Source organism: Procambarus clarkii, chromosome 44, assembly GCF_040958095.1.
Source record: "Procambarus clarkii isolate CNS0578487 chromosome 44, FALCON_Pclarkii_2.0, whole genome shotgun sequence".
Taxonomy (NCBI): Eukaryota; Metazoa; Arthropoda; class Malacostraca; order Decapoda; family Cambaridae; genus Procambarus; species Procambarus clarkii.
In genome coordinates, this window is record NC_091193.1 from 28,202,525 (window position 1) to 28,228,651 (window position 26,127).

General features: G+C 44.6%; 1 protein-coding gene across 4 annotated transcripts in view; it reads left to right on the plus strand.

Moving 5' to 3' along the window:
* LOC123745434 (N-chimaerin) overlaps positions 1 to 26,127 on the plus strand; it is a 145,138-nt gene that overhangs the window by 19,369 nt on the left and 99,642 nt on the right. For 3 of the 4 annotated variants that reach the window (XR_011222048.1, XM_069300867.1, XM_069300866.1), the window contains exon 3: positions 22,990 to 23,188. Coding sequence is in view for 3 of the 4 variants with exons in the window: in XM_069300867.1 (XP_069156968.1) it covers positions 22,990 to 23,188 (199 nt within the window). In the remaining variant the exon portion in view is untranslated. Of the gene's footprint in view, positions 1 to 6,825; positions 7,127 to 22,989; positions 23,189 to 26,127 lie in introns of those variants that run through there. The other variant, XM_069300868.1, reaches the window with a different exon arrangement.

The window sequence follows — 26,127 nt, forward strand, 5'->3', positions numbered from 1 at the left end:
TATACTGCCACTGTCAGGCTTGGAAGGAGTATACTGCCACTGTCAGACTTGGAAGGAGTATACTGCCACTGTCAGACTTGGAAGGAGTATACTGGCCACTGTCAGGCTTGGAAGGAGTATACTGGCCACTGTCAGGCTTGGAAGGAGTATACTGGCCACTGTCAGACTTGGAAGGAGTATGCTGCCACTGTCAGGCTTGGAAGGAGTATATTAACACTGCCAGGCTTGGAAGGAGTATACTGCCACTGTCAGGCTTGGAAGGAGTATACTGCCACTGTCAGGCTTGGAAGGAGTATACTGGCCACTGTCAGGCTTGGAAGGAGTATACTGCCACTGCCAGGCTTGGAAGGAGTATACTGCCACTGCCAGGCTTGGAAGGAGTATACTGCCACTGTCAGGCTTGGAAGGAGTATACTACCACTGTCAGACTTGGAAGGAGTATACTGCCACTGTCAGGCTTGGAAGGAGTATACTACCACTGTCAGGCTTGGAAGGAGTATACTGGCCACTGTCAGGCTTGGAAGGAGTATACTGGCCACTGTCAGGCTTGGAAGGAGTATACTGGCCACTGTCAGGCTTGGAAGGAGTATACTGCCACTGCCAGGCTTGGAAGGAGTATACTGCCACTGTCAGGCTTGGAAGGAGTATACTGCCACTGCCAGGCTTGGAAGGAGTATACTGCCACTGTCAGGCTTGGAAGGAGTATACTACCACTGTCAGACTTGGAAGGAGTATACTGGCCACTGTCAGGCTTGGAAGGAGTATACTGTCACTGTCAGGCTTGGAAGGAGTATACTGGCCACTGTCAGGCTTGGAAGGAGTATACTGGCCACTGTCAGGCTTGGAAGGAGTATACTGGCCACTGTCAGGCTTGGAAGGAGTATACTGCCACTGCCAGGCTTGGAAGGAGTATACTGCCACTGTCAGGCTTGGAAGGAGTATACTGGCCACTGTCAGGCTTGGAAGGAGTATACTGGCCACTGTCAGGCTTGGAAGGAGTATACTGGCCACTGTCAGGCTTGGAAGGAGTATACTGGCCACTGTCAGGCTTGGAAGGAGTATACTGGCCACTGTCAGGCTTGGAAGGAGTATACTACCACTGTCAGGCTTGGAAGGAGTATACTGCCACTGTCAGGCTTGGAAGGAGTATACTGCCACTGTCAGACTTGGAAGGAGTATACTGCCACTGTCAGGCTTGGAAGGAGTATACTGCCACTGTCAGACTTGGAAGGAGTATACTGGCCACTGTCAGGCTTGGAAGGAGTATATTAACTCTGTCAGACTTGGAAGGAGTATACTGGCCACTGTCAGGCTTGGAAGGAGTATATTAACACTGTCAGGCTTGGAAGGAGTATACTGGCCACTGTCAGGCTTGGAAGGAGTATATTAAGTCAGGCTTGGAAGGAGTATACTGCCACTGTCAGGCTTGGAAGGAGTATACTGGCCACTGTCAGGCTTGGAAGGAGTATACTGGCCACTGTCAGACTTGGAAGGAGTATGCTGCCACTGTCAGGCTTGGAAGGAGTATACTGGCCACTGTCAGACTTGGAAGGAGTATATTAACACTGTCAGGTTTGGAAGGAGTATACTGGCCACTGTCAGGCTTGGAAGGAGTATACTGCCACTGTCAGGCTTGGAAGGAGTATACTGTCACTGTCAGGCTTGGAAGGAGTATACTGGCCATTGTCAGGCTTGGAAGGAGTATACTGGCCACTGTCAGGCTTGGAAGGAGTATACTGTCACTGTCAGGCTTGGAAGGAGTATACTGCCACTGTCAGGCTTGGAAGGAGTATACTGCCACTGTCAGGCTTGGAAGGAGTATACTGCCACTGTCAGGCTTGGAAGGAGTATACTGCCACTGTCAGGCTTGGAAGGAGTATACTGCCACTGTCAGGCTTGGAAGGAGTATACTGGCCACTGTCAGACTTGGAAGGAGTATACTGCCACTGTCAGGCTTGGAAGGAGTATACTGGCCACTGTCAGACTTGGAAGGAGTATACTGGCCACTGGCAGGCTTGGAAGGAGTATGCTGCCACTGTCAGGCTTGGAAGGAGTATACTGCCACTGTCAGGCTTGGAAGGAGTATACTACCACTGTCAGACTTGGAAGGAGTATACTGGCCACTGTCAGGCTTGGAAGGAGTATACTGTCACTGTCAGGCTTGGAAGGAGTATACTGGCCACTGTCAGGCTTGGAAGGAGTATACTGTCACTGTCAGGCTTGGAAGGAGTATACTGGCCATTGTCAGGCTTGGAAGGAGTATACTACCACTGTCAGGCTTGGAAGGAGTATACTGTCACTGTCAGGCTTGGAAGGAGTATACTGCCACTGTCAGGCTTGGAAGGAGTATACTGCCACTGTCAGGCTTGGAAGGAGTATACTGGCCACTGTCAGGCTTGGAAGGAGTATATTAACACTGCCAGGCTTGGAAGGAGTATACTACCACTGTCAGGCTTGGAAGGAGTATACTGGCCACTGTCAGGCTTGGAAGGAGTATACTGCCACTGTCAGGCTTGGAAGGAGTATACTGCCACTGTCAGGCTTGGAAGGAGTATACTGGCCACTGTCAGGCTTGGAAGGAGTATACTGCCACTGTCAGGCTTGGAAGGAGTATACTGCCACTGTCAGGCTTGGAAGGAGTATACTGCCACTGTCAGGCTTGGAAGGAGTATACTGGCCACTGTCAGGCTTGGAAGGAGTATACTGGCCACTGTCAGGCTTGGAAGGAGTATACTGGCCACTGTCAGGCTTGGAAGGAGTATACTGCCACTGTCAGGCTTGGAAGGAGTATACTGGCCACTGTCAGGCTTGGAAGGAGTATACTGCCACTGTCAGGCTTGGAAGGAGTATACTGGCCACTGTCAGGCTTGGAAGGAGTATACTGCCACTGTCAGGCTTGGAAGGAGTATACTGCCACTGTCAGGCTTGGAAGGAGTATACTGGCCACTGTCAGGCTTGGAAGGAGTATACTGCCACTGCCAGGCTTGGAAGGAGTATACTGGCCACTGTCAGGCTTGGAAGGAGTATATTAGCACTGTCATTTCATCACAGAAACATTTTTATGCTTCATTATTCCTCTTAGGGACCCCATCACTTTCTTCATTGTACAGTACTGCTCTCCCCCTTGTACTGCTCTCCCCCTTGTACTGCTCTCCCCCTTGTACTGCTCTCCCCCTTGTACTGCTCTCTCCCTTGTACTGCTCTCTCCCTTGTACTGCTCTCTCCCTTGTACTGCTCTCTCCCTTGTACTGCTCTCTCCCTTGTACTGCTCTCTCCCTTGTACTGCTCTCCCCCTTGTACTGCTCTATCCCTTGTACTGCTCTCCCCCTTGTACTGCTCTCTCCCTTGTACTGCTCTCTCCCTTGTACTGCTCTCCCCCTTGTACTGCTCTCCCCCTTGTACTGCTCTCTCCCTTGTACTGCTCTCCCCCTTGTACTGCTCTCCCCCTTGTACTGCTCTCCCCCTTGTACTGCTCTCCCCCTTGTACTGCTCTCCCCCTTGTACTGCTCTCTCCCTTGTACTGCTCTCCCCCTTGTACTGCTCTCCCCCTTGTACTGCTCTCCCCCTTGTACTGCTCTCCCCCTTGTACTGCTCTCCCCCTTGTACTGCTCTCCCCCTTGTACTGCTCTCCCCCTTGTACTGCTCTCTCCCTTTTACTGCTCTCCCCCTTGTACTGCTCTCTCCCTTGTACTGCTCTCCCCCTTGTACTGCTCTCTCCCTTGTTCTGCTCTCCCCCTTGTACTGCTCTCTCCCTTGTTCTGCTCTCCCCCTTGTACTGCTCTCTCCCTTGTACTGCTCTCCCCCTTGTACTGCTCTCTCCCTTGTACTGCTCTCTCTCTTGTACTGCTCTCCCCCTTGTACTGCTCTCCCCCTTGTACTGCTCTCCCCCTTGTACTGCTCTCTCCCTTGTACTGCTCTCCCCCTTGTACTGCTCTCTCCCTTGTACTGCTCTCCCCCTTGTACTGCTCTCCCCCTTGTACTGCTCTCTCCCTTGTACTGCTCTCCCCCTTGTACTGCTCTCACTTGTACTGCTCTCCCCCTTGTACTGCTCTCTCCCTTGTACTGCTCTCTCCCTTGTACTGCTCTCTCCCTTGTACTGCTCTCTCCCTTGTACTGCTCTCTCCCTTGTACTGCTCTCTCCCTTGTATTGCTCTCCCCCTTGTACTGCTCTCTCCCTTGTACTGCTCTCCCCCTTGTACTGCTCTCTCCCTTGTACTGCTCTCTCTCTTGTACTGCTCTCCCCCTTGTACTGCTCTCTCCCTTGTACTGCTCTCTCCCTTGTACTGCTCTCTCCCTTGTACTGCTCTCTCCCTTGTACTGCTCTCTCCCTTGTACTGCTCTCCCCCTTGTACTGCTCTCCCCCTTGTACTGCTCTCCCCCTTGTACTGCTCTCCCCCTTGTACTGCTCTCCCCCTTGTTCTGCTCTCCCCCTTGTACTGCTCTCTCCCTTGTACTGCTCTCTCCCTTGTACTGCTCTCTCCCTTGTACTGCTCTCTCCCTTGTACTCCTCTCCCCCTTGTACTGCTCTCCCCCTTGTACTGCTCTCCCCCTTGTACTGCTCTCCCCCTTGTACTGCTCTCCCCCTTGTACTGCTCTCTCCCTTGTACTGCTCTCTCCCTTGTACTGCTCTCCCCCTTGTACTGCTCTCCCCCTTGTACTGCTCTCTCCCTTGTACTGCTCTCCCCCTTGTACTGCTCTCCCCCTTGTACTGCTCTCTCCCTTGTACTGCTCTCCCCTTGTACTGCTCTCCCCCTTGTACTGCTCTCCCCCTTGTACTGCTCTCCCCCTTGTACTGCTCTCCCCCTTGTACTGCTCTCCCCCTTGTACTGCTCTCTCCCTTGTACTGCTCTCCCCCTTGTACTGCTCTCCCCCTTGTACTGCTCTCTCCCTTGTACTGCTCTCTCCCTTGTACTGCTCTCTCCCTTGTACTGCTCTCCCCCTTGTACTGCTCTCCCCCTTGTTCTGCTCTCCCCCTTGTACTGCTCTCCCCCTTGTACTGCTCTCCCCCTTGTACTGCTCTCCCCCTTGTACTGCTCTCCCCCTTGTACTGCTCTCCCCCTTGTACTGCTCTCCCCCTTGTACTGCTCTCCTCCTTGTACTGCTCTCCCCCTTGTACTGCTCTCCCCCTTGTACTGCTCTCCCCCTTGTACTGCTCTCTCCCTTGTACTGCTCTCTCTCTTGTACTGCTCTCCGCCTCGTACTGCTCTCTCCCTTGTACTGCTCTCTCCCTTGTTTTGCTCTCTCCTTTGTACTGCTCTCCCCCTTGTACTGCTCTCCCCCTTGTACTGCTCTCCCCCTTGTACTGCTCTCTCCCTTGTACTGCTCTCCCCCTTGTACTGCTCTCTCCCTTATACTGCTCTCTCCCTTATACTGCTCTCCCCCTTGTACTGCTCTCCCCCTTGTACTGCTCTCTCCCTTGTACTGCTCTCTCCCTTGTACTGCTCTCTCCCTTGTACTGCTCTCTCCCTTGTACTGCTCTCCCCCTTGTACTGCTCTCCCCCTTGTACTGCTCTCCCCCTTGTACTGCTCTCTCCCTTGTACTGCTCTCCCCCTTGTACTGCTCTCCCCCTTGTACTGCTGTCTCCCTTGTACTGCTCTCCCCCTTGTACTGCTCTCCCCCTTGTACTGCTCTCCCCCTTGTACTGCTCTCCCCCTTGTACTGCTCTCCCCCTTGTACTGCTCTCTCCCTTGTACTGCTCTCCCCCTTGTACTGCTCTCCCCCTTGTACTGCTCTCTCCCTTGTACTGCTCTCTCCCTTGTACTGCTCTCCCCCTTGTACTGCTCTCCCCCTTGTACTGCTCTCCCCCTTGTACTGCTCTCCCCCTTGTACTGCTCTCCCCCTTGTACTGCTCTCCCCCTTGTACTGCTCTCCCCCTTGTACTGCTCTCCCCCTTGTACTGCTCTCCCCCTTGTACTGCTCTCCCCCTTGTATTGCTCTCTCCCTTGTACTGCTCTCCCCCTTGTACTGCTCTCCCCCTTGTACTGCTCTCCCCCTTGTACTGCTCTCCCCCTTGTACTGCTCTCCCCCTTGCACTACTCTCTCCCATCCTTGCACTACTCTCTCCCATCCTTGCACTACTCTCTCCCATCCTTGCACTACTCTCTCCCATCCTTGCACTACTCTCTCCCATCCTTGCACTACTCTCTCCCATCCTTGCACTACTCTCTCCCATCCTTGCACTACTCTCTCCCATCCTTGCACTACTCTCTCCCATCCTTGCACTACTCTCTCCCATCCTTGCACTACTCTCTCCCATCCTTGCACTACTCTCTCCCATCCTTGCACTACTCTCTCCCATCCTTGCACTACTCTCTCCCATCCTTGCACTACTCTCTCCCATCCTTGCACTACTTTCTCCCATCCTTGCACTACTCTCTCCCATCCTTGCACTACTCTCTCCCATCCTTGCACTACTCTCTCCCATCCTTGCACTACTCTCTCCCATCCGTCTACTACTGTCTCCCATCCGTGTACTACTCTCTCCTACCCGTGTACTATTCTCTCCCATCCGTCTACTACTCTCTCCCATCCTTGCACTGTTCTCCCAATATATTAAAGTCCTTGACTTCATTTAACGCGTCACGATGATTCCAGTAATCACAATTTAACTACTGTATCTGTTATTTTTCATGAAATGTAAATGCTGAACTGTATTTTGCTTGATGCTTTCATATATGCTTCACAATAGTGAAAGTGGCCTGTTGTATGTAATTAATGATAATTCCCACATGGACATGGCTCCCCTACATGAAGTTCACAAGCACTGCCTGATAACTAATCTGTGGTAACTAGAGCTTCTCTTTCCAGTATTATCTGCAATGGCATCCTGTTGTCTCTCCTGAGCTGCGTGGATGTGTTATTTTTACTGTGTTAAAGTGATTGCTCTCTCTTGGTGTCCTATTAACCTCTTTATTGAATATGAACAATAATTAATATGAATTTTGCTTATTTGGTGAAGAAAGTGTTTCAGTAAATGCTGGCTGTAAATAATATCAGTGTCATTTGTGTTCATTGAGAACAAAATTTGTGTGAAGTTTGCTACAGTACTTGTATGTTGTCATCTCTCTGTAATCTTCAAGACTTTACAGTGGCCAGTCATGGTTTTGTGGTACTTCTCTGATGCTTGTAAGTTGTAATTTGTTTGTGTGTGCAGTACATGATAAACCATCAATGAAGATGGCCTGTTGAACAAATTTGCAGCAGTTGCAAGGAGGTTGCAAATGCATTTCTAACAGTTAACAAGAATAGTCATAACAATTTACATATACAGTATTGATGAATGAGAACCAATTTGCATGTGGAATGTGGCAAAATATGGTAGGAAGCATTTTTTGTATTGCAGGAGAAATGCAAGTTGTAATACTTTGGTGTTTTTAAGGTGTAGTAGTGGGTGATAGAAGCTGTGTGAATGGTCACAATATGTGGAATCATAGGAAATAATGTTAAGGATATGGAAGAGAATGGGAGGAGGATACATGAGGTTAAACTGCCATTATTAGTCGCTTTGGCAAAACAAACATTTGATAAACTGTAAACAATAATTTCTTTTTTTATCTCTGCTTCTCGTGTGCAATTATCAATGTCTTTATGTAAATGAGTTTGATAAATATACTTACTTTAAGATAAAATACTTTCACAATTATGCATTTGTGAATTGAGTTGACCCGCCTGCATATGCATTTGTGAAATTTATGTAAATAATTACACCAAGTCTTTTGCACTCTTTTGCAAATTTTTTAGGAAATTTTATCTATGGGTGGACAGAGCAGCAGAAAAGATAAAAATCATAGAAAAAATAGTAGGATTAGGAGAAGGCCTAAATTCAAAGGAGCATGTTAGGGATTTTAGGAGGATAGGAAAATATGAGAATGACAAGAACTGCCCTTTAACCATTAAAGTGCGCATCACGTTATATGACGTGTTGGACGTTGTTCCAGTCAACTGCGCATCACGTCATATGATGTGTTGGAGTACTACACAAGATTTAAACGGCCCGTGGATACACGGGGTTCACCACACCTTCATCAGGGCTCTTGTAAACAGACGCCATTTTTAAAAAAAATCGTGGGCCAAACTCCCGGGTGTTATTGGCCTCAGTATTGAGTGAGCAACCATGCCTGACGCACGCAGCATGAGCTAACAGCACTGCTGTTCAGCTTGTGACCACAGCATCGCCTAAAAATGCCAAATATACTTGTTCATGCTACAGTATTATGTAGCGATGATATTATTACAGAAGACCCCTGACTGTGATAAAACTGACCAGGGTTCTGATAATAGCAGGATTGTGGTGATATTTAGCGCTGTGCCATGGAGGGAAGAGTAATGCTGTGGGAGGGAGGGTGGTGGCGATGTCTTTTGAGTGTGTGTGGCCACCTTTTATTGACTGCACTCAGCATACCAACTTAGTGGTTCGCTATGGTGAACACAAATGTAGATACTTATATATAACGTGTGTATAGAGGGTATAAACAGCAAGAGAAGGTTTGGAGCCGCCATTTTGGTGAGGGCGGTGGCGTCGTCTGCACGACGCCACCGTGCAGACGATGGTGTTGTTTTCAGGTTACCACGATGGTCTTTGGGCATCATACCAGTTTATTTGTACAAGTATGGTGAATAAAACAGGTAGATATTTATATATAATGTGTGTATATAGCGTAATAACACCACACAGTATTGTTGGAGGAGAAATATTAGTGCGTCTGGCCTTGAGGGTGGCAGCCATCAGCTGACTGTGTGAGGTCCTATGTCTTTGTGCCTTTACTCACCATACAAGCTTAGATGTACAGTTATGGTGAACAAAACATGTAAATACTTATATATAACGTCTGTATATAGTGAATTATAGCAAAAACAGTATTGTGGGAGGAGAATGTGGGTGAGTCAGATGACTGGAGGGAGGGCGGGAGTGGCTGGCTGGTACACGGCGGTCACGCCTCGTTACTTTTTGACTCATAATAGCTACTTAGTGGTTCGTTATAGGGAACAAAACATGCAGATACTTATATATAACCTGTGCTTATAGTGTAATAACCGACAAAGTATTTGTTCACTGATTGATGAACATAATTGAATCAACAATATGCACACCATATTTTTGAGTACAGCAATGATTCACTCATTTTATTATATAAATATATCAAACTACACACTATTGAATAATATTACAGCAAAAAAACTATGAAAATCAATCAGAGACATTGAAATAATTAGGTAATTATCTCTTTGTGGCAACTCCGGCCTGACAGCTGGCGAGCAACAGACCGCCTGGGACGCACGCTGAGTCAGCGCCTATAATTTGCCAGACTTCCCCGCCCTATAGCGGGCAATATATGCCACTTACGATTTTTTATTATTTTTCCCGTGATCAGTGAACACAAATTAACAGGTTAGGAAGAAAAAATATATTTTTTTTTTTTTCCAAAATGACATGCGCCCGTGGGGATGACAGGATATTAAACCCTGAGCATGTTAAGGGTGACGTTTAATGGAGTGAACTATACAACAGAAGTGCTTCGGAATACCAGAAAATTGCAATGTGATAAGGATGGCAAACTTCGGTCAGTAAGACAGGACCTCTTAAAAGAGGACAGAGAATAGCTGAAAATGAACCTCATTGAAGTGAAATATCTAAATGGGAATAGAAATGAGGAAGAAAGGAATTCTTTTTTCTATAGTGTCAAGGACTAGAAAGCTTGTGAAATGGTACATAAAGACAAAGCAACAAAATCATTCAAGGAAGGGGGTGTAAAGAACAAAGGGAAGGGGAACTTATTCCTGAAAATAGTACATACAGGGGTACTTTGGTTTAACCCCTTAACTGCTCCAACCAAGTATTCTCGGTCAGCGGGAAACTGCACCAACCAAGAAAACTCGTTTTGATTTCTCCGTACCCATTCTAAATGTGTGCGAGGTTGGTTGTGTACGAAATGGTCTCATAGGACCTCTAGTGAGAGGCAGCCATCTTGGAAAAAATTCCCAGAATGCCCTAGGGCTGCTGGCTGGGTTAGTACTGAATGAGCAACCATGGGTGGAGCACTATGGCTCCCAAACACCTGTCTGACGCGATGTTGAAAGATAACGCTCTGTCGGTAAAATTCAAACCTTATTGTTTGAAGAACATAAGGGTCATAATATTGGTGAAGCTAGGTGCAATAAGAACCTAACACAAAGGTCGGATGCAAGTGATACAGCACCAATGAGGATGATACAGCGAGCGTATCCAGTTGTAACTCTGAGCGTCACCCTTGCAATCCTTTGCTATCTCCAATTTATTTAGATGATACATAGATGAATCGTTTTCTGCATTCAGTGATGATGCATCTGATACAAGTAGCATAGATGAACAGTGTTAGCAGCTTCCATGGTGGTGTTTTCTATACATATTTTCAAGAATAGCTGAATCTCTTCCTGACGGACACTTTTTGAGGCTAGCTGAATCTCTTTCTGACTGACGGACACTCTTTGAGGCAAGCTGAATCTCTTCCGGTGTGGGACCATACAAAGCGATCTTTTCCATACTACCTTACAAATTGAACTTTTCCTATAATCTTTTCAATACTACTTTATGCTTTACAAGCTTAGCTACATACAACCTACAAGTACTAAAGCCACGGGTGTATGTGAGTGCGTTATTTGCAAGCACACAGAATGAAGAAACGGGAAGCGAAATTTTATCTGTACCTGGTGCACTGAGAGCGAAGTCGCGCTGTGTACCATTGGCTACTTCGTTTATTATTACTCACTTCCGAAGTACTGAGTATGTAATACAATGTGTTACTGTGTAAATAGTGTGTGAAACTGTACATATTGTAATTTTAGGGAATTTTTAACAAGTAATATTGCGACAATAAACATTTATTGTGGACACATTACTGACACATGTATCACAGTTCCATGGAACATTATGAACGTTCTACTGTATACATATTGTAAAGGACACAAATATGCATCATATATGATAAAAAAACAAATAAAACCACATTGGAAATACATAGAAAAAACAAATAAAACCACATTAAAAATACATAGAACAAATAATTTAAAATACATTTGTGGCAACACCTGGTGCTTGAATGCCCTGCGCGACTGTGTCTGGGCGATTCATGCACGGGTGACCAGGCCCTGATGACATTATAGCGCACCTTTGTCCACATCCCCACTGCCAAAGTAAGTGGAATTTGGTATTTATTTTTACATAGACGTGTTCAGGGATGGGAATTTATCATTTTACATGGAAAAGCAATTTTTTGGGGAACACTTTATTTCATGCGCACGGGGAATTTCACAATAAACTCGGCGCAGCACGGTGGTTAAGATTTTAATCCGTTCCTGGAGACGGCTCGTAACCCGAAGCTAATTTCCCCATAAGAAATAATCAGAAATGAATTAATCCGTTCCTGACTATCCAAAAACCTCACTTCAAACTAAATTTTATACTTAATTCATCTAAATAAACCTAAAAAACTATGTTCACGTTATTACTTACCCTTGCGGTTGAATGCTGTAGGCGTATGGAAGATGGTGATGAGGGGGAGGAGGAGAGGTGTTACTGTTTGGAAGGGGAGTCCCCTTCCATTATAACATCAGGCAGTGAGGACCTCTCTGGAGTGCATTCTCTGGCACGTTTTGCCTGCATACCACTAGGTCCTGATTGTGGCTCACTGCTCGATGTTCTCACAACAAATCTGCCCATGGAAGATTGTTTTCCCTTCTTCGCAAGATGTCTCAGTAGTGAGGCATCTCATTGTCATTAAAAAGATTAATGCAACGGCCTACTACAGCTTTCTCTGGGTGAGACTTTTCAATAAAAGTTTGCATTTCTTTCCACATCTGACACCACTTCTTAATGGTTGCAGAAGGGACATTCTGTACTGCCTCCTCCTCCTCCACTGGAGAAACATCCTGAGCTGGGTCTTCTTGCTGTTTCTTTTGAAGGGCTTGGAGTTCTTCGGTGGTCAGTTCTTCGTTGTGTTCTTCCACTAACTCTTCAAGATCATCACCATCCAATTCCAAGCCCATTTGCCGGCCCAGAGTAACAATTTCCTCAACAATAGGCACATGATTTACAGGCTCAAACTCCTCAAAGTCTAGTTCTGTCACACATTCAGGCCACAATTTTCTCCAGCCAGAGATCAGGGTTCTTTGAGTCACTTCTTGCCAGGCTTTGTCAATGAGTTTTAAAGCACTACAAACTTTAAAATGGTCTTTCCAGAACTCTTTGAGGGTGAGTTTTGTGGCTTCAGTCACTTCAAAACATTTCCGGAAAAGTGCCCTTTCATAAAGTTTCTTAAAATTCGCTATGATTTTCTGGTCCATAGGCTGAATTAGAGGAGTGGTGTTAGGAGGAAGGAACTTTACTGTGAGAAATTTACTGTATCTGTGCAACAATTCATCTTCCAATCCTGGAGGATGAGCAGGAGCATTGTCGAGAAGCAGGGCCTTGAGTGGGAAATGTTTCTCCTGCAGATATTTTTCTATGGCAGGGCACACCACTTCATTCACCCACTCCGAAAAAAAATCATAGTCACCCATGCCCTTTTATTAGCCTTCCACATCACACACAAATGGGTTTTCTGCACTTTATACTGTTTGAAAACCCTTGGATTTTCAGAATGATACACTAGCAAGGGTTTAATTTTCAAATCGCCACTCACATTTGAACACAGCACAAGCGTAAACCTATCTTTCATAGGCTTGTGTCCGGGCAAGGATTTTTCCTCTTTGGTAATGTATGTCCTTTTAGGCAATCTTTTCCAGAACAGTCCTGTTTCATCACAATTAAACACCTATTGCGGTAAGTATCCCTCAGCCTCTGCAAACTCTTTAAATTCTTCAATAAATCTTTCAGCCGCTGGTTTGTCTGAGCTGGCAGCCTCCCCATGCCTCGCAACACTATGGATACCACTTCTTTTTCTAAATTTTTCAAACCATCCCCTGCTTGCCTTAACCCTTAAACTGCGCAACGCGCCTGCAGGCCCACGTCTGGTTTGCGCAACGCGCCTCCGGGTATTTTTATTTTTCACGTTCCATTCAAAACTCCCGCGGCTACGTGGGGTTCACATCAGCTTCCTCAGGGCTCTTGTAAACAGACGCCATCTTTAAAAAATATCGTGGTCCATATTCCCGGGTGTTGGAGCCTCAGTAGTGAGTGAGCAACCAAGGCCGGCGCATGCAGTATGAGCGCACAGCACTGCTGTTCAGTGTGTGACCACAGCATCGCCTAATAATGTCAAAATATATATATAATCTGTATTATTTAGCCATGATAGTATTATAGAAGAGCCTGAGTGTGATAATGACTGGGTACAATGTTCAAATATCAGTGATTCAATGCTGTTCACGGTGTTCACAGCGCTAGCCACAGCACCACAGCATTATTTCGTCCATCTAGGAATCTTCAAATGACTTCTTAGGTTCCTTTTCAAAATAAACGTGTGGTCAATTATTCATTTACAGGAATTAGTGACCAGGATTGTGGTTATAATTAGCATTGTGCGTAGTATTGTGGAAGGAGGAATTTTGGTGAGGGAGGGAGGGAGAGAATTGAGGTAGCCTCCACTGTGTGTGGGAGCCACTCTTGTTTTGCTCACCATACTAGCTCAGTGGTTCACTATGGGGAACACATATGTACATGGGTATATAAAGTGTGTGTATATAGTATAATAACAGCAACAAGAGTATGTTGGGAGGAGCTATTTTTGTGAGGGAGGTGACGTCGTAATCGTAACGTCGTCTGCTGTGTGATTTCTCATGCATTGTATGGTAGCAACTGTACTGTTTGGACACAATACCGACTTGCTTGCATAGTTCTGGTGAATAAAACATGTAGATAGGTATACATAACATATGTAAATAGTGTAATATAACAGTAAGAGTATGGTGGGAGGAGGGGTGATGGCGAGTACGATGTTGGAGAAGAGAGGGAGGACTGGCTGGCTGGGTGTGGCAGCTCACACTTGCGGAGTTGTGTGTGTGTTGATGGTGAAAGTATATAGTGTGTGACAGTGTATAGTGTGTAAATAGATTGTATATATACATAAATTAGCATGATACATGGTAAATATGTGCAACATACGTGTACACAAGTGTCTTGCACGTAACACAGTGTCTTCGGACAGTACGGATGTTTTACTGCCATAATATAGTGTACGTGTTCATTATACATAGGATTAGCACGTAAAAACAAATAAAATGTTTTTGGAACTGTGCGCAAAAAATGAACAAAAACATATTCGTGGCAACTCGCGCGCCACGCCCCGGGCGCCCTACTGGCCCTGGGAGCGTACGTCACGGGCGAATGGGGAATGATATCACGCCCCAACTTACGGACCCCATAGCAGCCAAAGTAAGTACAATTTCAATTTTTTTTTTACATCAGGGAAGGGTTTTTGACACTGGAAATTTTTTTTTTAGAGAATTTGTTTCCTGCGCACTGCTGGGGGTGTCATATTTGGAGGCAACGCAGTTAAGGGGTTAAAGTCTATCGTATCTGCATTCATTCGGGGGGTTTTCTTTACAAAGTCTTCGTGCAATACCCTGGCTTTCTCACAAATGATGGCCTCTGAAACGCAACAACACGTACACCATGTTCATGCTTCCGAATGATCTCTTGCTTTTCCTCTATTGTCATCCTCACATGCGATTTCTTGCCTTGAACCTTACCACTGGCTTTCTTGGGACCCATTGCAAGATATATAATAACAAATTTTATGCTCAAATAGCAAAAAATCCAAAAAGAAACAGTAAATCCTTGTGAAGAATTCAGGCGGGACAGTCACTGGGCGCGAGGCACTGGTAATACACTTTCACTGGGCGCGAGGCACTTTCCCAATATTTTGACTATTACACTTGTCTCCATGAGTGCAACAATGTCTGGTGTCTGCAGCTGTATTACATCACTTAACTCCAATATCTTTGATCTCACTCCATCTATGTTGGTGTATGCAATTTTCAGGAACTTGTACCCCTCTCTCAAATGATTTTGTTGGTTTGCCTTTATGTACCACTTTACTGGTCTGCCTACCCCCTATCACTTTGTAGAAAAATTTTTTTATTTCTTCTTCATTCCTGCTCTCATTTAAACGTTTTACCTCGGCGAGGTTCAGTTTCAGCCTCTCTCTGTCTTCTTTTGAAAGATCTCGTCTTAATGACTATACTTTCCCTACCTCATTACCTTGTAATTTTCTAGCATTCCTTATTACTGTACTTCTTCCATCTGTTTGGCACCATTCAGGGTGATCCTCAAAGGGTCGATCTTTCCCTTTTACGTACTTTCCAATCCTCCTGTAGTCGCAGACATTCTCAATGGTAGTAAGACCTTCCACGAGGCCAACAATTTTATCTACTATTATCTCTTCTTCTGCAGTTCTTTCTGACCTAGATGTTATCTCCTTTTCTTTGCAACCAAAAATTATCAGAGACTTACTTCGATCAACTGTGTTTTTCACCAATTTAGGATTTGATGCCAGTTCCTTTCTGACTTCCAGTCTACTGTTTGTTTTATCCTGGTTTCTGCAGTGTTTTGCTTCATTTACTGCTTCTATTTTTTCTTCTCCCTGGCCACTTGTGCATAGGTGAGTTGCATATCTTTCTGGCACTGTTCTATTCCCTGTGTAACTTCCTCCATCTATACTGACAAAAGTTGTTTTTCCTGTTGAATTTCCTTACCTAACCTATCGTAATCATTTAAGTTTAAATTTGCTTTAACTTCTTCCAAAGCTATTTTTAAGAGTTTATTTTCCTTTTCCATGGCTTTGCAATTTGTTTCCAATTGATTTTTGTCCTTGCACAAGTCTTTCAGTAAACCCTCAAGACCTAAAACTTTGCTATTCAAATGGTCATTACTTTCTTTCAGTTTGCTGATTATTTCTACATTATAGTTCACTATTATATCTAATTTTGCCAATTTGTTATGTAGACTGCTTATATCAATGTTTTCTTCATTAAAACCCCCAAAATCTAGCTCTGTTTAGTTTTCCTTCTTGCTGGTGGCCATCTTGAATGTTGCTGTCTGCACTGTAAACACTAGCGTCACTTTTTCTCATCCAATTTTTCATTTCACTTTGCACATTCGTGTTATCTCACCTATTTTCCCAAGCTGTGTGGCCACCTGTTATTGTCTGCATTCACCATACCAGCTCAGTGGTTCTCTATGGTGAACACAAATGTAGATACTTATATATAATGTGTGTATTAGTGTAATGACAGCAAAAGGATTATGTTGGGAGGAGCCATTTGGGTGACGGAGGTGGCGTCGTCTGCATGACTTGTCTAGCTGTGTAGAGGGTGGCCACTATGCACCCTACAAGCTTAGGTGTACAGTTACAGTGCATACAACATGTAGATACTTATATATAATGTGTGTGTATATAGTGTAATAATACTACAAACAGTATTGTTGGGGGAGAAATTTAGTGCGCCTGACCTTGAATGAGTGAGGGAGGCAGCCACCAGCTGTGTGTAGCGATGTCTCTTAGTGCCTGAACTAACTATATCAGCTTAGTTGTACAGTTGTGGTGATCAAAACATGTAGATACTTACATATAATGTGTGTACAGTATATAGTGTAATAACTGCAAAACTATTTGTTTAGTGTTTTATGAACGCAATAATTGAACCACTAATATGAACACCATACTTTTGAGTATAGCGATGATTCACACATTTTATTATATAAATTTATCACACTACACACTATTGAATAATATTACTGCAAAAAACTAAGAAAAAATCAGTCAGAGACATTGAAATAATTAGGTAATAATATCTTTGTGGCAACTCCCACCTGTCAGCTCGGGTGATGCTGACCACCTCTGACAACCGCACTGTCAATGCCCACATTTTGCCAGACTTCCTCGGCCTATTGCACTCAAAATATGTCACTTAAAATTTTTGTTTTCCCCGTGCTCAGGGAACACAAATTATCGTTTTTAGAAGACGAAAAAATTTTTTAGAACTTTTTTTCTTGTGCACAGGGGGTGGAGGAAATCTTCTCAGGACCCCTTAGCAGCTTAAGGGTTAAACCTCTGGATATTATCCTATACCTGCAATTTGTTGTTTATGAATTTGTAGAACAGGCCTGGTTCTGTTATACACTTGTCTGCTATCCCTTTTTTTTTAATTTCTTCCTCTCTCCTTACTGCTGTATAGTTGTTTCTTGCATCTTTGTATCGCTGGTATGTTTGAGGGTTTGGCCTCTTCCTATACTGATTCCATTTTTGTGTGTTTTGGTCTCTGGCCCTCTCACAATTTCCTTTGAACCAATCTTGTTTTCTGGCCCTGCATCTCTGTTTAGGTAATTACCTAAGTGTAGTTACAGGATGAGAGCTACGCTCGTGGTGTCCCGTCTTCCCAGCACTCTTTGTCATATAACGCTTTGAAACTACTGACGGTCTTGGCCTCCACCACCTTCTCACTTAACTTGTTCCAACCGTCTACCACTCTATTTGCGAAGGTGAATTTTCTTATATTTCTTCGGCATCTGTGTTTAGCTAGTTTAAATCTATGACCTCTTGTTCTTGAAATTCCAGGTCTCAGGAAGTCTTCCCTGTCGATTTTATCAATTCCTGTTACTATTTTGTATGTAGTGATCATATCACCTCTTTTTCTTCTGTCTTCTAGTTTTGGCATATTTAATGCTTCTAACCTCTCCTCGTAGCTCTTGCCCTTCAGTTCTGGGAGCCACTTAGTAGCATGTCTTTGCACCTTTTCCAGTTTGTTGATGTGCTTCTTAAGATATGGGCACCACACAACAGCTGCATATTCTAGCTTTGGCCTAACAAAAGTCATGAACAATTTCTTTAGTATATCACCATCCATGTATTTAAATGCAATTCTGAAGTTAGAAAGCATAGCATAGGCTCCTTGCACAATATTCTTTATGTGGTCCTCAGGTGATAGTTTTCTATCTAGAACCACTCCTAGATCTCTTTCTTTATCAGAATTCTTTAAAGATTTCTCACATAATATATAGGTTGTGTGGGGTCTATGTTCTCCTATTCCACATTCCATAACATGACATTTATTAACATTAAATTCCATTTGCCAAGTGGTGCTCCATATACTTATTTTGTCCAGGTCTTTTTGAAGGGCATGACAGTCATCTAAATTTCTTATCCTTCCTATTATCTTAGCATCATCAGCAAACATGTTCATATAATTCTGTATACCAACTGGTAGATCATTTATGTACACAATAAACATCACTGGTGCAAGAACTGAACCCTGTGGTACTCCACTTGTGACATTTCTCCATTCCGATACATTGCCTCTGATTACTGCCCTCATTTTTTCTATCAGTCAGAAAATTTATCATCCATGTTAGAAGCTTACCTGTCACCCCTCCAATATTTTCCAGTTTCCAGAAACTCTTATGTGGAACTCTGTCGAAAGCCTTTTTTAGGTCCAGATAGATGCAGTCAACCCAACCATCTCTTTCCTGTAATATCTCTGTGGCTCGATCATAGAAACTGAGTAAATTCGATACACAGGATCTTCCAGATCAAAAACCATACTGTCTGTCTGATATTATATCATTTCTCTCTAGGTGTTCTACCCATTTAGTTTTGATTAGTTTTTCCAATACTTTCACTATTACACTTGTCAATGATACAGGTCTATAATTGAGGGGGTCTTCCCTGCTGCCACTTTTGTAGATTGGAACTATGTTAGCCTGTTTCCACCCGTCTGCTACGATTCCTGTACACAGGGATGCCTGAAAGATCAGGTGAAGTGGAATGCTGAGCTCAGAGGTAAGAATGTTTGTGTGCTTTCATCGTATATTTTGCAAAATTTGGCATACATCTCATTTACTTCCCTGTCTAGCAACAAGTCTGTCCAATTACACCCATTAAAAAAATTTTGAAGTTCCCCATGGTGTCCTCTCTTGAAATCAAGTTTATCAACCGTTTCAGTGTCCCCATTTTCTTCTAGATGATATCTTAAAGCATAATCAATGTCTAACAGGACGTGATCACTCATTCCCAAGGGAGGAAGGTACTGGATGTCAAATATCTATTCTTCTTTCCTGGTGAATACTAGATCAAGTACTGACAGTACATCCCCTTCCCTCATTCTTGTGGCCTGCTTGATGTGTTGATACAAGAATGTCTCCAGAATGAAGTTTACAAATCTGCATGTCCTAAAGTCCTCCATTCTTGCTTCATAGGCCTCCCAGTCTATTGCTTTAAAGTTGAAGTCCCCCAGTATCCACAGTTGTTATTTATCTTTATCTGCTTGTACTATAATTTCTCTCACGATCATTATGAGGCCCTCTCGTTTGTCATCCAGTTCTTCTTTCGTCCATGTGTTGCTTGCTGGTGGGCTGTAGACATTTACAATTATCAGTTTATCATCCTGATTCCAGATCTGCTATGCCATTATGTCAACTTCTCGAGGGTTTTAAAGTATTAACTCTCTTACCTTCAATTGTTCCTTTACCTGCACAACCACTCCACCCTCTTTCCTAGTTTTCCTGTCATGTCTCCAAAATGAGTAGCCCTTTGGGAATACAACTTCATTAAAATATTTCCTTCAAGTTTTGTCTCTGATACTGCGACAATATCTGGGACCTTAGCCCTTTAACTGCGTTGCCTCCAAGTATGACACCCCCACAGTGCGCAGGAAATAAATTCTCTGGAAAAAATTCTTTTGATTTTTTAAAGTGTTAAAAACCCCTCCCTTAGTATGGGTATGTAAAAAAAAAATTGAAATTGTACCTACTTTGGCTGCTATGGGTTCGTAAGTTGGCGCGTGACGTCATCATTCCCCATTCGCCCGTGACGTCCACAATCCTGCTATTACCACACTCCTGGTCACTAATTCCTGTAAATGAATAATTGACCTTCACGTTTATTTTGAAAAGGAACCTAAGAAATCATTTGAAGATTCCTAGATGGACGAAATAATGCTGTGGTGCTGTGGCTAGCGCTGTGAACATCGTGAACAGCATTGAATCACTGATATTTGAACATTGTACCCAGTCATTATCACACTCGGGCTCTTCTATAACACTATCATGGCTAAATAATACAAGTTATATACTGTATATATTTTGACATTATTAGGCGATGCTGTGGTCACATGCTGAACAGTAGTGCTGTGCGCTCATGCTGTGAGCGCCAGCCTTGGTTTCTCACACACTACTGAGGCTCCCACACCCGGGAATGTGGACCACGATTTTTTTTAAAGATGGCGTCTGTTTATAAGAGCCCTGAGGAAGCTGATGTGAACCCCATGTAGCCGCGGGAGTTTTGAATGGAACGTGAAAAATACAAATACCCGGAGGCGTGTTGCGCAAACCAGACGTGAGCCTGCAGGTGCGTTGCGCAGTTTAAGGGTTAAGCTGAATTATGTCTTGCAACTCCAATGTTTTTGATCTAATTGCATCTATGTTGGTATATACAATTTTCAGGAACATGTTCCCTCCCCTTTCCACTAATGATTTTTTTGCCTTGTTTTTATGTACCATTTCACTAGCATTCCAGTCCCTGACACTTTGTAGAAAAAACATTTGTCATCTTCATTTCTAATCCCATTTAGACATTTTGCTTCAGTGAGGTTTATTTTCATCTTTTCTTTATCTTCCTTTGAGAGGTCTTGTCTTATTGACCAAAGTTTGCCATCCTCATCACTGCAATTTCCTGGCATTTCTAAGCACTTCCGTCATATGTTTCATGCCATTAAACGTCACCCTTAAGGGGCGGTTCTTGTCTCTTTCATATTTTCCTGTTCTTCTAAAATCACTGGCATTTGAGTTTAGGCTTTCTCCTAGTTCTACTAATTTCTTTATGATTTTCATCTCTTCTGCTGCTCTGTCCACCCTGGATGAAATTTCCTTCTCTAAACATCAAAAAATTATTATGGACTTCTGTCTGCATTGTTTGGACTAGTTTACTGTTGGTTACCAGTTCTTTCCTAATTGCTTGCCTAAAATCCACTTTTTGTTGGTCATTTCTGGTTTTGACTTCCAAACACGCTTTCTTGATTGTCTCTTTCTCTTTTACAACTTGTGCATACATCTCTTTTATTTCTTCTTTATACTTTTCTAGTTCTTTATTAACCCTTGGGGTCCAAATGGCTTCAACACCCACAGGTGCAAAAAAAAAAAAAAAAAAAAAAAAAAAAAAAAAATCTTAGGTGGTCGGCAGGTAGGCTGCTCCATGTTACATAAAAAAAACGTAAATAATAAAAAAAAATGAAGAATTTTGAAAACCAGAACAAATTTCAAAAAGGTTCGTTTGGTGGTCTACAGGTAGGCTGCTCCATGTTTGTTAAATAAAAAAAAAAATAAAAATAAAAGAACTGATGAAACAATTTGAAAAATGGACAAATGCCATAAAGGTTCGTTCAGTGTTTGTTGGGTAGGCTGCTCCATTATTGAGACGTAAGTGACAAATACAGAACAAATGGAACACATTTGAAACAAAGAAAGATTGTCATAATGGAGCAGCCTACCCGACAAACACTGAACAAACCTCTTGCTATAACGAATATGAAAGACAAGGGCTGCTGGCTGGGTTAGTACTGCGTGAGCAACCATTTGTGGCACACGTGCTTCTGGCTCCCAAACACCTGTCCCACACGGTGTTGAAAGATTGCGCTCAGTCGGTGAAATGCAGACCTTATTGTTTGAAGAACACAAGGGTCATAATATTGGTGAAGCTAGGCGCAATAAGGACTTAACACAACGGTCGGATACAAGTGATACAGCACCTATGAGGATGATACAACAAGCGTATCCAGTTGTAGCTCTGAGCCCCACCCTTGCCATCTCCAATTTATGTAGATGATACATAGATGAATCGTTTTCTGCATTCAGTGATGATGCATCTGATACAAGTAGCATAGATGAACAGTGTTAGCAGCTTCCATGGTGGTGTTTTCCATAGATATTTTCAAGAATACCTGAATCTCTTCCTGACTGACAGACACTCTTTGAGGCTAGCTGTGTGGGACCATACAAAGCTATCTTTTCAAGACTACCTTACACATTGTGCTTTTCTTATAATCGTTTCAATACTACCTTATGCTTTACAAGCTTAGCTACATACCACCTAGAAGTACTAAAGCCAAGGGTGCGTTATTTGCAAGCACACAGAACGATGAAACGGGAAGCGAAAATCTATCTGTAGCTGGTGCATCGAGAGCAAAGTCGTGCTGTGTACCATGGACTACTTCGTTGATTATTACGCACCTCCAAAGTACTGAGTGTGTAATACAGTGTGTTACTGTGTAAATAGTGTGTGAAACTGTACATATTGTAATTTTAGTGAATTTTTACCACGTAATATTATGACAATAAACATTTATTGTGGACACATTACTGACACATGTATCACAGTTTCATGGACAATTATGAACATTCTACTGTATACATATTGTAAAGGTCACAAATATGCATTATATACGATAAAAGAAACAAATAAAACCACATTGGAAATACATAGAAAAAATATTTGAAAATATATTTGTGGCAACACGCGGTGTTTGAATGGCCTGCGCGACCGTGTCTGGGAGCTTCACACACGGGCGACCAGCCCCTGATGATGTCACAGCGCACCTTGTCCACGCCCTCACAGCCAAAGTAAGTGGAATTTGGTAATTATTTTTACATAGACATGTTCAGGGAAGGTAATTTATCATTTTACAAAGAAAAATGATTTTTTTGGAACATTTGATGTCATGCACACTGGGGGAATTTCACAATAAACACAGTGCATCACAGTGGTTACCTGGGGACATTTGTTTTGTATGACGTACCTTTCACATGACGAACACAGAACGGATTAAATTCGTTATTCGAGGTACCACTGTACTCGCCTAATTACACACACTAATTGTACTCACTAATCACACACACACACACACACATATACATACATACATATACATGCATACATACACATACATACATACATACAGTATATGGTACAGTACGTATATCTGTAATGGATCAGGATTCACACATTTTACTGTCTGTGTTTTAGTGTACCAGCTTCAAGAAGAAGCTCCTAAGCCAGCTGCCATCTTATGCACCGATAGACCACCCGACAGTCCCCCTTATTATGGCCTGGAGTATCATGGCAGAATTGGACGACACCTGTGTCGCGACTTACTCACACTTGAAGGGACATATCTTGTGCGGCGCAGTGAGAAGGCCGAAGGTTTTTGCACACTTAGTATGCGGTAAGGTATTAATGCACGAGTAAATCAATTTGTATATTGATTAAAAAGGGCTTGTAATAAATTAAAAATTAGCCAGTAAACAGGATTATTCTCTATGAACTCACAGCATTTCAATTTATATACAGTATTTGCAGCAGTAGTGCACTCAGTGATATAAAAGTAAGCCTTGATTTCATTCAGCACATTTTCTTAGGTTTCTGCATGCAGTAACTTTTCTGGTTCTGATAGATTTTCTGTGGGGAGCCCCTTCGGCTCCCTGGAGCTATCGGACTGATATTAGCTATTTTAGTCTGGGGCTTCAGTCAATGGAGTTCTGCCTACCGAGAACCATGAGCCAGAACCTGGGTCCCGTCAGAGAGGTGCAGGGAGCAATGGCCTAAGGAAACCCTCCCTCCCTGTATTTGGGAGTATTCCATGTCTGCCATCGACCGGGGTTATCTTGAGGTTATCTTGAGATGATTTTGGGGCTTTTAGTGTCCCTGCGGCCCGGTCCTCGACCAGGCCTCCACCCCCAGGAAGCAGCCCGTAACAGTTGACTAACACCCAGGTACCTATTTTACTGCTAGGTAACAGGGGCATAGGGTGAAAGAAACTCTGCCCATATTTTCTCGCCGGCGCCCGGGATCATACCCGGGACCACAGGATCACAAGTCCAGCGTGCTGTCCGCTCGGCCGACGGGCTCCTTAAGCCGGTCGACCGGGATTAGGCAGCCAGAAAGATAGGCATCCCAAAACAAACCCCACTTCGTAGGAAATTGCAAACCCAAGACTGAACAGAGAAACAGAACTCCTCCAAAAGAAAATAAGGAAACGGGCAAACGTCATCAACCACCATTGCGCCACTTGTCCGTGCAGCTCTTCCCACTCCCCAGGAGGGGAAGGTGGGGAGCCAGGGACCCCTCGCCGGCTCCTCACTCTCCAGTTCGTAGACTGAAGCTGTCTGGGGTGGTTGTCGACTCTGGCCTCAGTTTCCTGCCAGAATTTGTGTCCTGGTGGTGTTTCCTGCTGTTTGAGGTGCTAAGCAACTCAACTATCTAGCAACGGCTGTGTTCTTGGTTCGTCCTTTGTTGTTGTGCGTTTGTGGGGGTTTTCTTTTCTTTTTATTTTCCTGCATGGAGGTGGTCTGCTTGTTTTACTATTTGTCTTCCTAGGGTATTTTGGGTGGCTCTCCTCTAGGCCCCCGTGCTTGTACACTTCACAAGGGTCCAGTTTAGCCCAGTTCCCTCTTTGTTGACATTATCATTCGGGCTCAACCGACTTTGCAGCACCGTAGCCTGGGTTTCCCGTAGGGAGCACGCTCCCTACAGGCCCTGGAAAAACCCTGTCGGGGCTTGGTTGTCCAATCGATGCGTCCTCTGAGTCCCTTCTTGCTTTGTGCGAGTTTGAGGGTTGTTCATTGCCCTTGTGAGGTTCGTTTGCGAGGGCATGGAGATAAGTGAAGGGCATGGGGAATGGCTCTGCCCCGGAGCCTGGTTCGGAGGCTCTGGGGGCTGGGGAGGAGTTGGCCTGAGGGTCTTGGACCCCCTTTGATCCCGCTTGGGTTTTGGGGCCCTCATCATGGGGTCTGTTGTTGCAGGGAGCATAATTTTCATACCCCCTTCCCTGTACGAATTTGATTTGGGGTCGGCTCCTCCCCGGGTTTGGTTCCGGGATCCCTTGGGTGCCTTGGCATCTTTCCGGAGGTTTTCTGTCTCCCGCATCCCACCTAAGGAGGTTCGGGAAGTTCTTGCTTTTTACCTCCTACGAAACCCAGATTTTGCCTCAGTAATGGATCCATCCTCGTTTGAGTTAAGTTCTTCTTCTACATATATGGTGCGTTATGAAGTTCCAGAGTCTTCCAGGCTGCTAGACTGCCTTTTCTTTTCTCAGGGAGCGTGGCACAAGTTTTGTCGGACCCGTACACTTGAATGGCAGGAGGCTGCTACCGTTCTGCCGGTTTACTTGTGGAGCAATTTTGAGCGTCTCAGTGCATGCCTTTTTGCCCCTGTACTTCCTCGTGATATTGGCCCTCTGCAGCTGCACGTGATGGTTCCCACCCCTTTCGGCTGCTTTGGTGGCTGAGAGTTTTCATGCCTGCGGGCATTTGGCCTTAGTCTTACGCTCCTTTTCCCTTCTCGAGTTGTCCTTGAACTGGCTTGCGGAAGACGTGGAGGCGTTGAGTGCTGGGTCTTCTTCTGGGGCACTGTTGAAGTTGTTTGTGCCGATACTCTGGAAGGTGGTATCTCTGTTCTTTGCCTCTCACCTCGCGGTACCAGGCTGTCCTCAGTCTCTCCTTGGAATTTGCTTGGGCCCTGGCTCTTAGATTCTCGTCGCTCTTCTGTCCGTTGTCATTTGTGGACAAGGCTGTTACTCAATTTTTCCAAGCAGCCTTTATTAGATTTGTTGGTTCTCCCGGGGAAGGGGGGGGGGCCTGAGTTTCTTTAATACTAGCTCGGTGCACTGCTCTCTGCATGTCTGCCGGCTTTTCATAAGATTGTCACGAGAAGTCACTAACCCTTCGTGGGTCGCCTCGTTGACGGGAGAAGCTGGCTGTTTGGCCTTCTTTGGTCCCGTGATTCGTGGGTATTTCGGGTCGTGTCCTCTGGCCTGTGGTTGTATTAGACGGCTCATCCTCCTTTGGGTGGTTCGGGGCAGGCTTCTTCCACTTCGCTCCATCAGGTCATCTTGGAGTGGGTGCACTTGTGCGTGGTCATAACAACCTGGTCCTTCAAGTTGGCTTCTCGCTTGTTTCCAGTACTAAAACAGGGTGTCGTTCCTTCCCAGCTAACCGGGTTCGGATTCCTGGTGAACTGCAGGTTCGGACCTGGCTGGGCCTTGTTTGGGACTCCCGGACCGCTTCAGTGTGTCTCCTGCAGTGTTGCTGCGGCTGCAGTCCCGCTTTCAGCTGTTCCGGGGGGTGGGGGGGTTCTCGGGTCCAAAGAGTGTCCAACGTCCTGGCA